The sequence below is a fragment of the Stegostoma tigrinum genome, chromosome 10 (assembly GCF_030684315.1).
Source record: "Stegostoma tigrinum isolate sSteTig4 chromosome 10, sSteTig4.hap1, whole genome shotgun sequence".
Lineage (NCBI taxonomy): Eukaryota > Metazoa > Chordata > Chondrichthyes > Orectolobiformes > Stegostomatidae > Stegostoma > Stegostoma tigrinum.
In genome coordinates this window covers 3,170,255-3,188,355 of record NC_081363.1, presented here as the reverse complement: position 1 = coordinate 3,188,355, position 18,101 = coordinate 3,170,255, and the positions used below count along the sequence as shown (strand labels likewise).

Here is an 18,101-nt window from a genome sequence, read left to right as displayed (position 1 = left end):
TTGGGGCTACATAAATGCTTGGTTTGTGGTGATGAAAATAGATCTTTGAGGCTATTAAATAAGACACATTCAAAAGAATTCTGGGTGAATCCATGTTTGCGTTCCACAGTCCAAACCTCAGGACACTCTGAACCACTTTACAGCCAATTAAATGTTTTTGGACTGAGTTGGGAATCATTTCAACAGTCACGACAAAAATAGAAGTTGCTGGAAAAGCTCAGCACGTCTGGCAGCATCTGTGAAGGAGAAAAAGAGTTAACGTTTCCGGTCCGGCGACCCTTCCTCAGAACTGGGATGTCATTTCAATAGTTATGGATTACATGTAAAATCGGAAGGTATGGCACTGAACATTGAACAGTATAGAACAGGGACAGGCCCTTTGGCCCACTATGTCTGTGCTGACCAGAATGACAGTCTAAACCTCATCTGCCAGCACATGGTCCACATCACTCTGTTTCCTGCCTGTTCACCTGTCTGTCTAAATTCCTCTCAAACAGTGCTTCGACCACATCCCGTTTGGACATTTTCTGGATTAAACAGGGTAGCACTATTAATCAAGGAAAGCATTTGTGCAATAGTTAGAGATTACCTCGGATCAGGAGATCATGAGATAGAACAGATTTAAGAGGAGAGATAATAGGAACTGCAGATGCTGGAGAATCCGAGATAACAAAGTGTGGAGCTGGATGAACACAGCAGGCCCAGCAGCATCTCAGGAGCACAAAAGTTGATGTTTCGGGCCTAGACCCTTCATCAGAGAGGGGGATGGGGTGAGGGTTCTGGAATAAATAGGGAGAGAGGGGGAGGCGGATCGAAGATGGAGAGAGGAGAAGATAGTTGGAGATGAGAGTATGGGTGGGGAGGTAGGGAGGGGATAGGTCAGTCCGGGGAGGACGGACAGGTCAAGGAGGTGGGATGAGGTTAGTAGGTGGGAAATGGAGGTGCGGCTTGAGGTGGGAGGAGGGGATAGGTGAGAAGAAGAACAGGTCAGGGAGGTGGGAACGAGCTGGGCTGGTTTAGGATGCAGTGGGGGGAGGGGATGAACTGGGCTAGTTTTGGGATGCAGTGGGGGGCGGGGAGATTTTGAAGCTGGTGAAGTCCACATTGATACCATTGGGCTGCAGGGTTCCCAAGCGGAATATGAGTTGCTGTTCCTGCAAACTTCGGGTGGCATCATTATGGCACTGCAGGAGGCCCAGGATGGACATGTCGTCTGAGGAATGAGAGGGGGAGTTAAAATGGTTCACAACTGGGAGGTGCAGTTGTTTACTGCGAACCGAGCGGAGGTGTTCTGCAAAGCAGTCCCCAAGCCTCCGCTTGGTTTCCCCAATGTAGAGGAGGCCACACCGGGTACAATGGATACAGTATACCACATTGGCAGATGTGCAGGTGAACCTCTGCTTAATATGGAAAATCATCTTGGGGCCTGGGATGGGGGTGAGGGAGGAGGTGTGGGGGCAAGTGTAGCATTTCCTGCTGTTGCAGGGGAAGGTGCCGGGTGTGGTGGGGTTGGAGGGCAGTATGGAGCGAACAAGGGAGTCACGGAGAGAGTTGTCTCTCCGGAAGGCAGACAAGGGTGGGGATGGAAAAATGTCTTTAGTGGTGGGGTCGGATTGTAGATGGCGGAAGTGTCAGAGGATGATGTGTTGTATCCGGAAATGGGTGGGGTGGTGCGTGAGAACGAGGGGGATTCTCTTTTAGCGGTTATTGCAGGGACAGGGTGTGAGGGATGTGTTGCGGGAAACGTGGGAGACGCGGTCAAGGGCGTTCTCGACCATTGGATGGAGGAAGTTGTGGTCCTTGAAGAACAAGGACATTTGGGATGTACGGAAGTGTAATGCCTCATCCTGGTAGCAGATGCAGTGGAGGTGAAGGAATTGGGATAGGGCATGGAATTTTTGCAGGAAGGTGGGTGGGAGGAGGTGTATTCCAGGTAGCTGTGGGAGTCGGTGGGCTTGAAATGGGCTTCGGTTTGTAGGTGATAGTCTGAGATAGAGACAGAAAGGTCCAGGAAGGTGAGGGATGTGTTGGAGATGCCCAGGTGAACTTGAGGTTGGGGTGGAAGGTGTTGGTGAAGTGGATGAACTGTTCGAGCTCCTCTTGGGAGCATGAGGCGGCGCCAATACAGTCATCAATGTAACAGAGGAAGAGGTGGGTTTTGGGCCAGTGTAGGTGCGGAGAAGGGATTGTTCCACATAACCTATAAAGAAGCACTCCCTACCTACGTCCGTGACACCACCCATGCCCTCAACCTGCTCCAGAACATCCAATTCCCCAGTCCCCAACACCTCATTTTCACCATGGACGTCCAGTCCCAATACACCTGCATTCCCCATGAAGTTGGCCTTGAGGCCCTCCGCTTCTTCCTGTCCCACAGGCCCGACCAGTCCCCCTCCACCAACACCCTCATCCGCCTCGCTGAACACGTCCTCACCCTCAACGACTTCTCTTTTGATTCCTCCCACTTCATACAGACTAAGGGGGTGGCCATGGGCACCCGCATGGGCCCAAGCTCAGCCTGCCTCTTTGTAGGTTACGCAATAAACAACTGCACCTCCCAGTCGCAAACCATTTCCACTCCCCCTCCCATTCCTTAGATGACATGTCCATCATGGGCCTCCTGCAGTGCCACAATGATGCCACCCGAAGGTTGCAGGAACAGCAACTCATATTCCACTTGGGAACCCTGCAGCCCAATGGTATCAATGTCAATTTCACAAGGTTCAAAATCTCCCCTCCCCCCACTGCATCCCAATACCAGCCCAGTTCTTCCCCTCCCCCCACTGCATCCCAAAACCAGCTCAGCTTGTCCCAGCCTCCCTGACCTGTTCTTCCTCTCACCTATCCCCTCCTCCCACCTCAAGCCGCACCTCCATTTCCCACCTACTAACCGCATCCCACCTCCTTGACCTGTCCATCCTCCCCGGACTGACCTATCCCCTCCCTACCTCCCCACCCATACTCTCCTCTCCACCTATCTTCTCCTCTATCCATCTTCAGCCCGCCTCCCCATTTCTCCCTATTTATTTCAGAATCCTCTCCCCATCCCCCTTTTCTAATGAAGGGTCTTGGCCCGAAACATCAGCTTTTGTGCTCCTAAGATGCTGTTTGGCCTGCTGTGTTCATCCAGCTCCACACTTTGTTATCACAGATTTAAGAGGAGTTGGTTCACAGAATTCTGACAGCGCAAATAAAGTTGTTTCGGAGATAGTAGGAGTTGCAGATGCTGGAGAATCTGAGATAACAAGGTGTAGAGCTGGATGAACGCAGCAGGCCAAGCAGCATCAGAGGAGTAGGAAACCTTGATGTTTTGGGCCTAGACCCTTGTTTCTGAAGAAGGGTCTGAGCCCGAAATGTCAAGCTTTCCTGCTCCTATGATGCTGCTTGGCCTGCTGTGTTCATCCAGCTCCACACTTTGTTGTCTTAGAGCAGATAAAGGATATTCAGCCGATTGAGGCTGCACCGACTCTCAAAAAAGCATTCTCCCCATCCATGCAGTTTCCTGGGTAACTTAGCCAGCACATCCCTGGACACTGTTGAACAATTTAGCCTGGCCAATCCATCTAACCTGCACATCTTTGGACTGTGGGAGGAACCTGAAGCACCCGAAGGAAACCCACGCAGACACGGGGAGAATGTGCAAACTCCAAACAGACAGTCGCCCGAGGGTGGAATCGTACCCGAGTCCCTGGCGCTGTGAGGCTGCAGTGCTAACCACTGAGCCACCGTGTCACCCCAAAAGAGGGCATCACAGGGAAAGGGCTACAGGCCCACAGACAGTAACCACAATGTAAGAAGCAGTACACAGGAAGAAATACTGGGTGCCCGTGGTAAAGAAAGGTCGGCTTTAATCTACATATAAGCCAGAAAAATCAGATTGGCAGCAGTACCCTGGATGAGGTGTTCATGGAATGTTTCTCAATAGTTTGTCAGAGTAACACATTCTTGGGGAAATGTTCAGTGAGAATAGGGTGACGGGATTAACTAATAATCTCAGCATAAAGGCACCTATCAATATTCGTGATCATAACATGAGTCAATTTTACATTCAGTTTTACCTGGAGAAGACTGGGTCCAAGACTAGAATTTTCAACATGATTAAGGGCAACTGTGTGAGCAGGAAAGCTGAGTGAGCTGAAGTGAACTGGCAGATAGAGACACAGTGGCTGGTGTTCAAGGAGATATTTCAGAATACTCAGAGTGAGTATATTCCTACTGTAACGAAACATTCTAAAGGGAATACACAGCATCTGTGGTTAGCTAAAGAAGTTAGGAAAAGCAAATTACTCGAGGAAAGAGCATATGAGTCAGTAATTCAGCAGAGTATGAAGAACAGCAGAGAATGACTAAAAGGTTAATCAGAACGAAGAAATTAGAATGTGAGACAAAGCTAGCTAGGAGCATAAAATAGATAGCAGGAGTTTCTGTAAGTATCTAAAATGGAAAAGAATAAGTAAAGTGAGTGTTGGTCCTCTACAGAAGGAGAACTGGTATTCAATTGCAGAAAATAAGGAAATGGCGGATGAAATGAAGTTTCAACTATAGAGGATACAAAGCATCCCAGTAATAGCTGTAAATCAGGATCTGGAAAGGAGAGAGGAACTCGGTGAGATTCCAATCACCAGGGAAATGGGACTGAGCAAACTAATGGAAGTGGGATCTGACAGTCTCTGGGCCCAGATGGACTCCATCCTAGGGTCTTAAAAAAGGTGACTAAACAGGTAATGCGTGTTAATTTTTCAAAATTTCTCCTCGATTCAGGAAAAGTTCCACTGGACTAAAATAGCAAATATGATTTCTATTTAAGAAAGGAAGAAGACAGAATACAGGAAATGAAAGTTAGCTTGGTGTTTATGTGGACAAAGTATTAGAATGAATCATTAAAGAGAGTCTATTTACACACTTATAAGGACTCAAGGTAGTCTGGAAGACTCCACATGGATTAATCAAAATTGTTTAACCAATGTTTAAGGAGTAGGATGCGTTGTGGATAACAGAGTTATTGCAGAATATTGAAGCTAATGGTGTAGGGGTTAACATTAGCATGGAAGAAGCTTGGTTTGGATAGTCTGGAGCTGTTTCCCCTGAAAGTATGGAAGGGTTAGGGTGGCTTAATTGAAGCTTATAAGATCCTGAATGGTGTTGTTGAAGTGAGCGTGGAAATGATGTTTCCTCTTGGGGGTCTGGGGGGGCCCGGTTTTTAAGACAAAGATGAGGGAATTATTTTTCTTTCAGACAGTCGTGTGACTTTGGAACTCTCTGTCTCAGCAGGTGGTGAAAGTAGGCTCACTCAGTAGTTTTAAGATGGAATTAGATCCTCATTAGGCTGAGGGAATCGAAGGTTATCAGGAACAGATGGGAATGTCACAGGTACAGGGTAGCGAAGAAGGTGTTTGGTACACTTGCCATTACAGGTCAGTGCATTGAGTAGAGGAGTTGGAAGGTCATGTTGTGGCTGTGCAGGACATTGGTGAGACCACTTCTGGGACAGTGCTCCATTCTGGTCTCCCTGCTCTAGGAAAGGTTTAGGTGTGAAACTTGAAAAGGTTCAGAGAAGATGTTGCTGGGTTCGGAGGGTTTGAGATACAGGGAGAGGCTGATTAGGCTGGGGCTATTTTCTCTGGACCGTCACGGTCAGAGGGGTGACCTTCTAGAGATTTATAAAACCAGGAGGGGCATGGAAAGGGTGAATAGACAAGGCCTTTTGCCCAGGGTGGGGGAGTCCAAAACTAGACGGGCATAGGTTTAAGGTGAGAGGAGGAAGATTTAAAAGGGACCTGAGGGGTAACTTTTTCACAGAGAGGGTGGTGTGTGTATGGAATGAGCTGCCAGAGGAAGTGGTGGAGGTTGGTACAGTTACAGCATTTAAAATACATCTGGATGGGTACATGGGTAGGAAGGGTTTAGAGGGATGTGGACCAAATGCTGGCAAATGGGGCTAGATGAATTTAGGATATCAGATCATGGACATGTAGGGCTGAAGGGTCCGTTTCTGTGCTGTACAGCTCTATGACTGTGTGTGGAATTTGAATGAGACACAAAGGTCATGCAGCCTGGAGGGGAGCTGATGGCCTTGTAACATTACTGTCACTAGACGCCTAATCCAGAAGCCAGGTATTGTTCTGGATGTGAATGTGCCATGGGGCGTGGTGGAATTTGAATTCAATAAAATTCTCAAATTAAGAGTCTAATGATCATCATGACACCATTGTCGATTGTTGGAGAAATCCATTTGGGACTATTGTCCTTTAGGGATCGAAATCTGCCTTCATTACCCAGTCTGGCCTACATGTGACTCCAGACCTAGAGGAATGTGGTTGACTCTTAACTGCCCTTTGGGCCATTAGAGAGTAAATGCTGACCTGGCCAATGACACACAATTCACTCACAGGATGTGGGTATCGCTGCCTGGCCCAGCATTTATTCCCCATCCCTAGTTACCCTGGAGAAGGTGGTGGTGAGCCGCCTTTTGCATGTCCATGTGTTGTAGATCCCTCCTAGTGACTTACACAACTGAGTGGCTTACCAGGCCATCCCAGAGGGCAGTTCAGAGTCAACCACATTGCTGTGGGTCTGGAGTCACATGTAGGCCAGACCAGGTAAGGATGGCAGTTTCCTTCCCTGAAGGACATTAGTGAGCCAGATGGGTTTTTCCTGACAATTGACAATGGATTCATGGTCACCATTAGAGAGTTGATTCCAGATTTTTTTAATGGAATTTAAATTCCACCATATGATTCAAACGCAGAACATGAGCTGAGTTTCTGGGTTAACAGTCTTGCGATAATATCACAAAGCAAAGCAATTACTTCCCCACATTGAGTGAATCAATTTAAAACACAGTCTCCTTCTGCTCTTAATTTGTAGGTTCAGATGTTTTGTGCAGTTTCATGGAGGACTCTTTTGTTCAGTTTATAAAATCGGAATGATCAAAGTTATGATTCTATTTAATAATTTTTGTAGCTTTATTAACTTGTCCTCCCACGATGCAAGATTTATGAATCAGAATTCCGAGGTCAGTTCACTCCTTAACCCTCTTGCAGCTTGACCATTTCCTGTACATCTCCATTCATTCCTCTTTGCTAATTATATCACGCTCTCTTCTGTCCATTTAAAGTTTATAACGGGGGAGAAAATGGAGAACATAGAGCCTATGTACATGGATGAGACACAGAGAGTACTCACTGGGTGCAGTGGATACAAACAGTGGGAAACTGGGGCTGGGAAGTGGAATATTGAGCTATACACTGAAGAACAGTGGCCTACAGCACATGGCCTGCAGTGGATCAAGAAGGCAGCTCACCACCACCTTCTCAAAGGAGCAACTAGGGATGGGCAATAAATGCTGCGCCCCGCCAGCGACCCCCCCCCCAAACGTCCCACAAATGAATAGAAAAAAAGGACAGTGGGACACAGAGGACCTACACAGTAACAGAGCGAGGGAAATTGGAGACAACCAGGGTGGGAAACTCTCAGGGATGGAGTGGCATAGCGGCTCAGCACAGGCCTCACAGCGCCAGGGACCCGGGTTCAATTCCAGCCTTGGGCTGTGAGGATTTTGCACATTCTCCCCGTGTCTGTGTGGGTTTCCTCCGGGTGCTCCGGTTTCCCCCCAACAGTCTAAAGATGTACAGGGTAGGTGGATTGGCCGTGCTATAGTGCCCAGGGGTGTGTAGATTAGGTGAGCTATAGGGGCATGGGTCTGGGTGGGATGCTCTGAGGGTCAGTGTGGGCTTGTTGGGCCGAAGGGCCTGTTTCCACACTGTAGGGATTCTGTGGAAAAATATACACAAAGGGAGGTTTGGGCTGGGTGGAGTGCTGGATGTGTAAACTAGGTGCTGTATTTGCAGTATGTTGGTGCTAAACTGTGAGCTATCACACTGTGCCTGTACCTGTCCATCCTGTAGTTTAGCCTGGAACGTCACCAGGCTGCATTTTAAAGACCCCAGGCGGTGGGAGAGGATCTCGAGGTCAGGCTGGATAGAGCTGGTGCCTTCCTGGCCCGCCCCGGCCAGTTCACATACCTTCTCCTCAATCTCCAGCAGTGCACTCTGTGAGGAAGATACACAAACGGAACACGGAGTTGTATTTCTACCTGCATTACAGCTCAAATAACACCATGTTACACACGGCCAGGCATTCATAGGTTGACTGAGCCTTGTAACATATTCAGTGTTGCGACAAGCTCCCGAAACGAATAACATGATAATCTAGAGTTAACGTTTCGGGTTCGGTGACCCTTCCTCAGGGTTAATTGTTTTCCCCTCCACAGATGCTTCCAGACCTGCTGAGCTTTTCCAGCAACTTTGTTTTTGTTCCAGTTTTTATTTAATATGATAATCTATTCCAGTGAAACCAAATCCAAAAGAACTGCGGATGCTGTAAATCAAGAACAAAAACAAAAGTTGCTGGAAAAGCTCAGTGGGTCTGGCAACCTCTGTGTAGCGAAAATCAGAGTTAACATTTCAGGTCCGGTGACCCTTCTTCAGACCTGAAACGTTAACACTGATTTTCTCTTCACAGATGCTGCCAGACCTGTTGATCTATTCTGGCGATGTTGACTGAGGGTTAAATATTGACCAGGAAATCAGGCAAACCTCCCCTGCTCTCTATCAAAAAGTGCATCCACCTGCAGGCAAAGGAGAAGTCTCTGTTTAACATCCCAAATAAAAAGTGGCACTTCAGGTTGGGGTGGGATTCTCTCAGCAATTCACCCCAGGCTCAGGGTGGCAGGGGGCAGCTCCTCAGTACTGACCCCCTGACTCAGAGGCGAGGGGTTTAGTTAGTGATTCACAGCTGACACGGGAGGTAGAGGGAGGCTAGTTAGATGTTGGAGCTGATAGCGAGTAGTATGCGTCATACTCAGACATGAGATAATGAGCAGGCTGTAACATAATGTTCTGTTTGGACTGACCGATTGGGTATTTATTTCTCTTGGCACACGTCTCTCCATCCCCCTGGTGAGATACTTCTGAGTTCAAGGATCAATTTTTTGTGCAATACAAGGCTCCAGAATAAAATAAGAACAACCTGTGCATCTAAAGGAGCTGATTACAGCTCCATGATTACTATAACAGCTCAGGTGGTACAGCAGCAAGGGACTGAGAAATGAATTCAATAAGAACACAATGTTTTGTGAGCGGCTAATGTGATCGTTCTGTATTTTACCCAGAAACTATTAGCAGACTGAGCTCTGAACCAGAAGAAATTCATTCTTCAGTCACTAAATTACATTGACCTCTTCATCATTTTTAAGTACCTATTAATTTCCCTCCTCACCTGACGTCATCCAGCCCATTGTTAAAACATAGCAGAAAGAAATCAAGGGCAAATGAACTGGAGGGTACACACACACACACACACACACACACACACACACACACACACACACACAGGCACACACAGACCCACACAGACACACACTTATAAACATATATGTGTGCATGCACGCGCACATACATGCACAACACACACGTGCACATATATGTGCACAGATGCACACACGCGAATGCACACAAACATTCGAACTTGCACGTACTCACATATACACACGTGCGCGTGTGCCACGCACACACATACACATGAATGAAGCACGCACACATACATACACAAATACAAACACACATATACAAACACGGGCACATGTGTGGTTCTGTGTAGTACAGCCTGCAGCAACAGCTATTCTGACAACTTAAACAAGTTGGAAATTCAGAAATGCTGCACACCAGTTGTGAGGCAAGTGTGTGTGTGTGTGTGTGTGTGTGTGTGTGTGTGTGTGTGTGTGTGAGAGAGAGAGAGAGAGACAGAGAGAGAGAGAACAAGGCAAATTCAATTAACATACAGATGAAGGGAGTGACAGATTGTGAGAAGCAGAAAATAGCAGGGACAAATACACAAGCTGCATGAGATGGAACAGAAGGAAAGACTGCATGATAAAGAGGAGTGGAGAAAGGGAGTGAGAAAAAGAGACAGGGTCTGATAGAGTGTGAACAAACCAGTTTCTGATTCAAGGAAATAGGTAATAAAATGTGAGGCTGGATGAACACAGCAGGCCCAGCAGCATCTCAGGAGCACAAAAGCTGACGTTTCGGGCCTAGATCCTTCATCATCCCATTATCTCTGATTCAAGGAAGACAGGTGGGAGCTGCATCTTGTGTCTTTTTGGCTAAGTCATTGTTTTGTCAAGTTGTTTGGAGGGCATTTTTTGCTGGAAGCTCACCAAGTAAGTTCTCTCACTGTGTCTTACCAAACCAACCACATTAAATACCTACTCCAGGGCATCATCCACATCAGACTCCAGACCCATTCTGCCAAGCGCCATTCCCAGAACAATTCATCACTCAGCGCATTCCCCACAATTCACTTCCATCTCCTTACACCGAGGCCATTGTACACCTGATGAGTACCGTTAGCCCAGAGCAGCCCTGTATGTTCCTGATATTTTCCCCAGACATGGAACCGTGAGCCCACTCCCTCTGCACGCATTACCAATAGGAGAAGAAGCTACTGTAAATTAAGCATAGCTGCAGTTTACAAACATCTGCTCCTTCAATGTCCAAATGGCCAGTAGCTGTGGATCCAGCACACTCACTCACCGAACTGACATGGACCCTGTACACCCCGGGCATTGGTCAGTCGCATTTCACATCAAGTGATGGCAGCTCATGGTGGACACTGTCAGTTCTGGGCAGTGCCCGGTCACCAGCCCCCAACTCCGCACAACCCACCACCCACCACAAAGTTTTCACACCCGCTTTTTCCCTTGTACTACCCCGAAAGCTCATTTACACCACCTTCCCCATATTGTGGCCCACGACCTTAAATGTTGTCACTCCCCTGAAACCTAACATTACACCTTAATGATGTCCCTCTACACCGCAGCCCCCACTGCCCGTTCCTATTGCCTCCTGTGGAGAACATGGTGGTGGTCACTGCCAAATAATAGCCCCTCCTGTAGCCAACTGTGTCCCCTGTTTTACCCCTTCAGTTTTTCTAGTCTCCGCCTCAACACATACCTCAGTTTGGCCTCCACAAGTCCCACCTTTCTGCAGCAGTGACCCCCATTCGTGGGTACAGAGCATCCCCTTCTTGCACCCTCCTCAACCATCCACACCCAGGTACCCCCGTACCCATCCCCACCCCCATGGCAACGGATTCAGCCCAGGGCTCTGACTGGCTTTGATGAGTGTCCTTCTCAATGACAGACTGCTGTGTATCACAGCTCCCTGACTGACAACACACAGTGTATAGCTGCTGGCTGGACAGGGCTGATCCTTGGCATTGCGGGCCTGTACTTCCTCAGCACCCTGCAAGCAGATTGGAGAGTTTCCAGGATGGTTGGGAGGGCTTGGCTAATATCGGGTGCCAATGTCCATGTGCTGCATGTGGCTCTCTGCCCAGAGAAGCTGAGAAACTTGGATGTGGGTCACAGTCAGCATTGAGCTGATTGCCAGGTCCCTGTGCTGACCTCCATGCTGCCTAGCAACAATCTCACCTCAATAATCCGGCAAGTGCAGAAAAGATACCAGGAGATACTCCCAATGTTGACTCCCTGGAATTGTCACATAACTGTCACTTTTCTCACCAAAGCCCCTGTAAGATTCTGTCTCTATCCACTTTTTTTTAAATGTATTCAATGGCTCTACCTTCACAACCTTCTCCAGCAAAACATTTCAAAGGGTCACTACCCTCTGAGTGAAAACAATTCTCTACATCTCAGTCCTAAATGGGTCAACTCCCTGCCCTGTGACCATTTCCATGCACTGCATGGGAAACATCCTCCCTGCATCAGTATGTCCAGCCGTGTCATAAACATGTGTGTGCATGTTTGTGTGTGCATGTGTCTGTGTATATGCATGTGTGCGCATGTGTGTGTGTGTGTGTGCGCGAGTAGGTGCATATGCATGTGTGTGTGTATATGTGCGCATAGGTGCGTGTGCGTGTGTGGGTGTGCATGTGTGTGGGTGTGGGTATGTGCATGCATGGGTGTGTGCATACATGTGCATGTCTGTGTGCATGTGTGTGTGCATGCGTGTGTGTGTGTGCATGTGTATGGGTCCACAAATGCGTGTGTGCATATGCATGCGTGGGTGCGTGTGCAGGTGTCTGTACATGCATGCGTGTGTGTGCATGTGTGAGTACGAGTGTGTGTGTCTGCATGTGTGTGTTTGAGTATCTGTGTGTAGCCTCCAGGAAGCAGCCTCATGAAACTTTACTGCACTCCCTCTATGGAAAGTAAATCTTTTCTTTGATAAGGAGACCAGAACAGCACCCAATACTCCAGCTGTGCGCTCACTAAGTACAGCTGCAGGAAGTTCTCTCTACTCCTGCAGTTAAAGTCACTTGCAATGATGGCTAACACACCATTGGCCTTTCTAATTGCTACATGCCTGCACATTTTCAATGACAGGTCTACAAGGACCTTTGTACAACTACATTTCCCAAACACCAATTAAATAATGCTGAACCATTCTGTTTGTCCTTTACACTTAAGTCACGCTAAACTGCATCTGCTACATATTTGTCTATTCATTCAGAATGTCGAAATCGCCCTGGTGCCTCCTTGCATTCTCTCAATCCTGAGGAGTTTTGAGTCATCGGTAAATTTGGAAATACTACATAGAACATGGAAAAGTACAGCACAATACAGGCCCTTTGGCCCACAATGTTGTGCCGTGGAATAATCCTAATCCAAAAATAAAATAACCTAACCTACATTCCCCTCAATTCACTGCTGTCCATGTGCATGTCCAGCAGTCGCTTAAATGTCACTAATGACTCCGCTTCCACGACTACCACTGGCAAAGTATTCCATGCGCTCACAACTCTCTGGGTGAAGAACCTCTCTCTGATGTCTCCTCTATACCTTCCTCCGAACACCTTAAAACTATGACCCCTCGTGGCAGTCAATCCTGCCCTGGGGAAAAGTCTCTGGCTATCGACTCTATCCATGCCTCTCAATACCTTGTACACCTCAATCAGGTCACCTCTCTTCCTCCTTCTCTCCAGAAAGAAAAGTCCAAGCTCAGTCAACCTCTCCTCATAAGACAAGCCCTCCAGTCCAGGCAGCATCCTGGTAAACCTCCTTTGCAGCCTCTCCAAAGCCTCCACATCTTTCCTATAATAGGGCGCCCAGAACTGGACATAATATTCCAAGTGTGGTCTCAACAGGGTTTTGTAGAGCGGCAGCATAGCCTCACGGCTCTTAAACTCGATCCCCCTGTTAATGAAAACCAAAACACCATTTGCTTTCTTAACAACCTTATCCACTTGGGTGGCAGCTTTGAGGGAGCTATGCACTTGAACACCAAGATCCCGCTGTTCCTCCACACTGCCGAGAATCCTGCCTTTAATCCTATATTTAGCATTTAAGTTCGACCTTCCAAAATGCATCACTTCACATTTATCCAGGTTGAACTCCATGTGCCATTTCTCAGCCCAGCTCTGCATTCTGTCAATGTCTCGCTGAAGCCTGCAATAGCCCTCGATACTATCAACGGCACCTCCAACCTTTGTGTCATCAGCAAACATCCTAACCCACCCCTCAACCTCCTCATCCAAGTCATTTATAAAAACTACAAAGAGCAGAGGCCCAAGAACAGAGCCCTGCGGGACACCACTCAGCACTGACCTCCAGGCAGAATACTTACCATCTACGCCCACTCTCTGCCTCCTGTCAGCCAACCAATTCTGAATCCAGACAGCCAAATCTCCCTGTATCCCATACCTCCTGACTTTATGAATGAGCCTGCCTGGGGGAACCTTATCAAATGCCTTGCTAAAGTTCATGTACACCACATCCACTGCTCGACCCTCATCAACCTGTCTCGTGACCTCAAAGAACTCAGTAAGATTTGTAAGGCAATGACCTGCCCCTCACAAAGCCAAGCTGACTCCCTTTAATCACGCTATGCTTTTCCAAATAGTCATAAATCCTATCCCTCAGAATTCTTTCCAAAACCTTGCTGACCACAGATGTAAGACTGACTTGTCTGTAATTTCCTGGGATTTCCCTATTCCCTTTCTTGAAAAGAGGAACAACATTTGCCTCCCTCCAATCTTCCGGTACGACTCCCGTGGAGAGTGAGGAAGCAAAGATCTTCGCCAGCGGCTTAGCAACCTCCTTTCTCACTTCCTGGAGCAACCTAGGATAAATCTGGTCTGGCCCTGGGGACTTATCAATCTTTTTGTTTGTCAAAATTTCCAGCACATCAACTTCCTCAATCTCAATCTGTTCAAGCCTGTTTTCCTGCTCCTCAAAGTTCGCATTCACAACAAGGTCCCTTTCCTTAGTGAAAACCGAAGCAAAAAACTCATTGAGGGCCTCCCCTATCTGTTCAGACTCCACGCACAAGTTCCCTACGCTATCCCTGATTGGCCCTACCTTCTCCCTGATCATTCTCTTATTCCTCATGTATGAGTGAAACGCCTTCGGGTTCTCCCTAATCCTTCCTGCCAAGCCTTTCTCGTGCCCTCTCCTGGCCCTCCTCAGTCCACTTTTGAGCTCCTTCCGAGCAAGCCTGTAATCCTCTAAAGCTGTGCTAGACCCTTGCTTCCTCCACCTTACGTACGCTGCCTTTTTCTTTTTGACAAGAAGCACCTCTATACCCGTCATCCAAGGCCCTTTAATCTTACCCCTTCTTACCTGTTTCAGAGGAACAAATTTATGCATCACTCGCAACAACTGCTCCTTAAACAGCCTCCACATGTCTGCTGTGCCCTTTCTGTGGAACAATTGCTCCCAATCTGTACTTCCCAACTCCTGTCTGATAGCGTCATAGTTTCCTTTACCCCAGTTAAATATCTTCCCCTGGTAACTGCTCCTTTCCCTTTCCATGGCTATGGTAAATGGGAGGCTCTTGCGGTCACTGTCGCCAAAGTGTTCTTCCACCACGAGATCTGACACCTGTCCTGGCTCATCGCCGAGCACCAAATCCAAAATGGTCCAGATGGTTTCCCCTCGTCGGCCTGTCCACATACTGAGTAACGAAACCCTCCTGAACACACCTGACAAAAACGGCTCCATCCAACCCATCTGCACTAAGGAGGTTCCAATCTATATTGGGAAAGTTGAAGTCACCCATAACAACAACCCTGCTACGTTTGCACTTTTCAACAATCTGCCGGCCAATGAGTTCTTCGATCTCCCAACTGCTATTTGGGGGCCTGTAGAAAACCCCCAGTGAGGTGACTGCTGCCTTGCTGTTCCGAACTTCCACCCATACTGACTCAGTCGACCAACCTTCCTCGGCGACCTCAGCCCATACCACCTCAGTAGACGAGTCCTCAAAGGTTCTTTCAGCCGCCATTATACTGTCCTTGACCAACAAAGCCGCACCTCCCCATCTTTTACCACCTTCCCTGACCTTAATGAAAGATCTAAACCCGAGAACCTGCAACATCCATTCCTGACCCTGCTCTATCCATGTCTCCGAAATGGCCACAACATCGAAGTACATGTTATTCCTTCATCCCGATTGTTGTGAATAGCTATGGTCCAACTCCACGTGTCACCACCTTCCATTCTAAATGTTACTCATTAATTCCTACTGTTAAAAACTGAAAGAACTGCAGATGCTGTAAATCGCAACAAACACAGAAGTTGCCGGAAAAGCTCGGCAGGTCTGGCAGCATCTGCAAAGAGGAAAATCAGAGTTAACATTTCAGGTCCAGTGCCCCTTCTCAGCGCTGATGGTGGCTGGGAGAACATCAGTTTATGTGCGGAAAATATGGAGGGGGATGAGGTAGGGAGTAAACAATAGGATAGAGCCTGAAGAGAGAGAACAGCAATTGGATAGGCAAAGGAGAACATCAAAGTTCTGCTCGCAATAAAGAGCCTGAGCTACCTGTCGCCAGCCACTTTAATATACCACCCTGTTCCCTGGCCAACATCTCTGTCTCTGGCTTTCTGCAATGTTCCAGTAAAGCTCACCAAAAGTTGGAATAACAACACCTCATGTTCCACTTCGAGGCCCTGCAGCCCTCTGGACTCGATATTGAGTTTAATAATTTTAGAGCCTAAACTCTCCCATGTCCCAGCGCCCCCCCCCCCCACCCCACACACCAGGCCTTGTTATCACATAGCCTGCCATTACACACCCCTTGTTGTTAGTCACTAACAGTCCCCATTAACAACTATTCACCCTCCCAGCCTGATCATTAGCAACTCCTTTGTCTGTCCAACTGCTCCTTTGGTGAAGGGTCTAGGCCCGAAACGTCAGCTTTTGTGCTCCTGAGATGCTGCTTGGCCTGCTGTGTTCATCCAGCTCCATACTTTGTTATCTATTCTTCTCTCTCTTTGGGCCCTATCCTATTGTTTCCTCCCTACCCCACCCACCCTCTCTATTTTCTGCGTATAAACTGACGTTTTCCCAGCCCCCATCAGCTCTGAGGAAGGGTCACTGGAACTGGAACGTTAACTCTGATTTTTTCTTCACAGATGCTGCCAGACTTGCTGAGCTTTTCCAGCAACTTGTTTTAATTCCTACTGTTTGCTAGCTAACTCTTTATCCATGCCAGTATGTTACCGCCAAACCCGTGTGCTTTAAAGTTACACATTAACCTTCTCTACACAACTTTATCAGAGGTTTTCTGAAAATCTGAATATACCATGTTCACTGGTTCTCCCTCATCTATTCGAGTGGCTACATCTCAGAAAACTCCAGAAAGCTTGTCAAATGTGAAATCACTTATACATGTCATCTCTCAGTAACTCCACTGGTATTTTCCAAGTGTCCAGCTATGCCATCCTTTAAACAAGGACAGGCGATGGCCTAATGGTATTGTCATTCAATGATTAATCCAGAAACCGAGGTAATGTCCTGGGGACCCACGTTCAAATCCTACACAGCAGGAGGTGAAATCTGAATTCAATTAAAAAACAGACTGGAGTTAAGAATCTAATGATGACCATGAATCTATTGCCAATTGTGGGAGACACCTGATTCACAAATGGCCTTTATGGAAGGAAACCGCCATCCTTACCCGGTCTGGCCTACATGTGACTCCAGACCTCCAGCATTGTGGGTGACCCTGAACTGCCCTCTGAGTAATTAGGGATGGGCAATAAATGATGCCTGGCCAGCGACACCCTCATCCTGTGAATGAATAAAAACTCAGACCCCAACACATTCCCTACAGTTGATGTTTGGCTAACCCGTCTATAATTCCCATTTTTCTCCATCCCTTCTGTTTTAAACAGAGGAGTTAGGTTGTTGACTTGCTCGCTGAGCTGGCTTGATTTTATTCAGACATTTCATCACTGTGCTAGGTGACATCATCAGTAGAGCCTCCCATGGAGCGATGATATTCTACTCCGCTTGGAATTTATACTGTCCGGTCCATTATGGTGAACTGTCATTTCTGGTTTTGTTCTGTATGGGTTTGTATGTGGGGTCCTATTCTATATGTTTGTTGATTGCATCACCTGTTAAAAACCATGTCTCTAGGAATTCCCGTGAGTGTCTCTGTTTGGTTTGGGCTACTAGGGTTACCTTGTCCCAGTTCAACTGATGGCCTTCATTGTCTGAATGTACAGATATTAAGGAGAGCCGTCAGGGAAACTGAGACGATACCAGACTGCGGTCCCAGTCTAACCACACAAACACACGTTGGCTTTGGCAGGACTTACTCACTATAACAGGCTACAAAGCGAAGTCGAGTACAATCGCTGGCAATAATACATCTCTTCCCAATCAGCTCAATCCATTCTGTGCTCATTTTGAACAGAAGGTCAGTGAAATGATGCCACCGTCCCCAACAGCTTTGGGCGCGCCTGTACCCCACGGCCACAGCTTCGGGGGCGCCTGTACCCCACGGCCACAGCTTCAGGGGCGCCTGTACCCCATCTGAGATCCTGCAGGGACCAGCTGGTGGGGGGTATTTGTAGACATCTATAACCCCTCCTTACTGGGGTGTGAGGTTCCCAACTGCTTCAGGAAACCCACCATCATCCTGGGCCAATGTCAAATCAGGCAACATACCTCAGTGACTACTGCCCATTGGCTCTGACATCCATCATTAGGAAGTGCTTCGAGAGGTTACTCATCACTCACATCAACTCCAGCCTCACAGGATCCGCTACAATTCACCTACTGTCCCAG

At 47.7% G+C, this 18,101-nt stretch overlaps 1 protein-coding gene across 1 annotated transcript in view; it reads right to left on the bottom strand.

Annotated features, from left to right (window-relative positions):
- LOC125455504 (nesprin-2) overlaps positions 1 to 18,101 on the bottom strand; it is a 367,488-nt gene that overhangs the window by 169,269 nt on the left and 180,118 nt on the right. Inside the window, exon 48 of the mRNA XM_059648913.1 lies at positions 7,893 to 8,051. Within this exon, the coding sequence (XP_059504896.1) occupies positions 7,893 to 8,051 (159 nt within the window). The remainder of the gene's footprint in view (positions 1 to 7,892; positions 8,052 to 18,101) is intronic.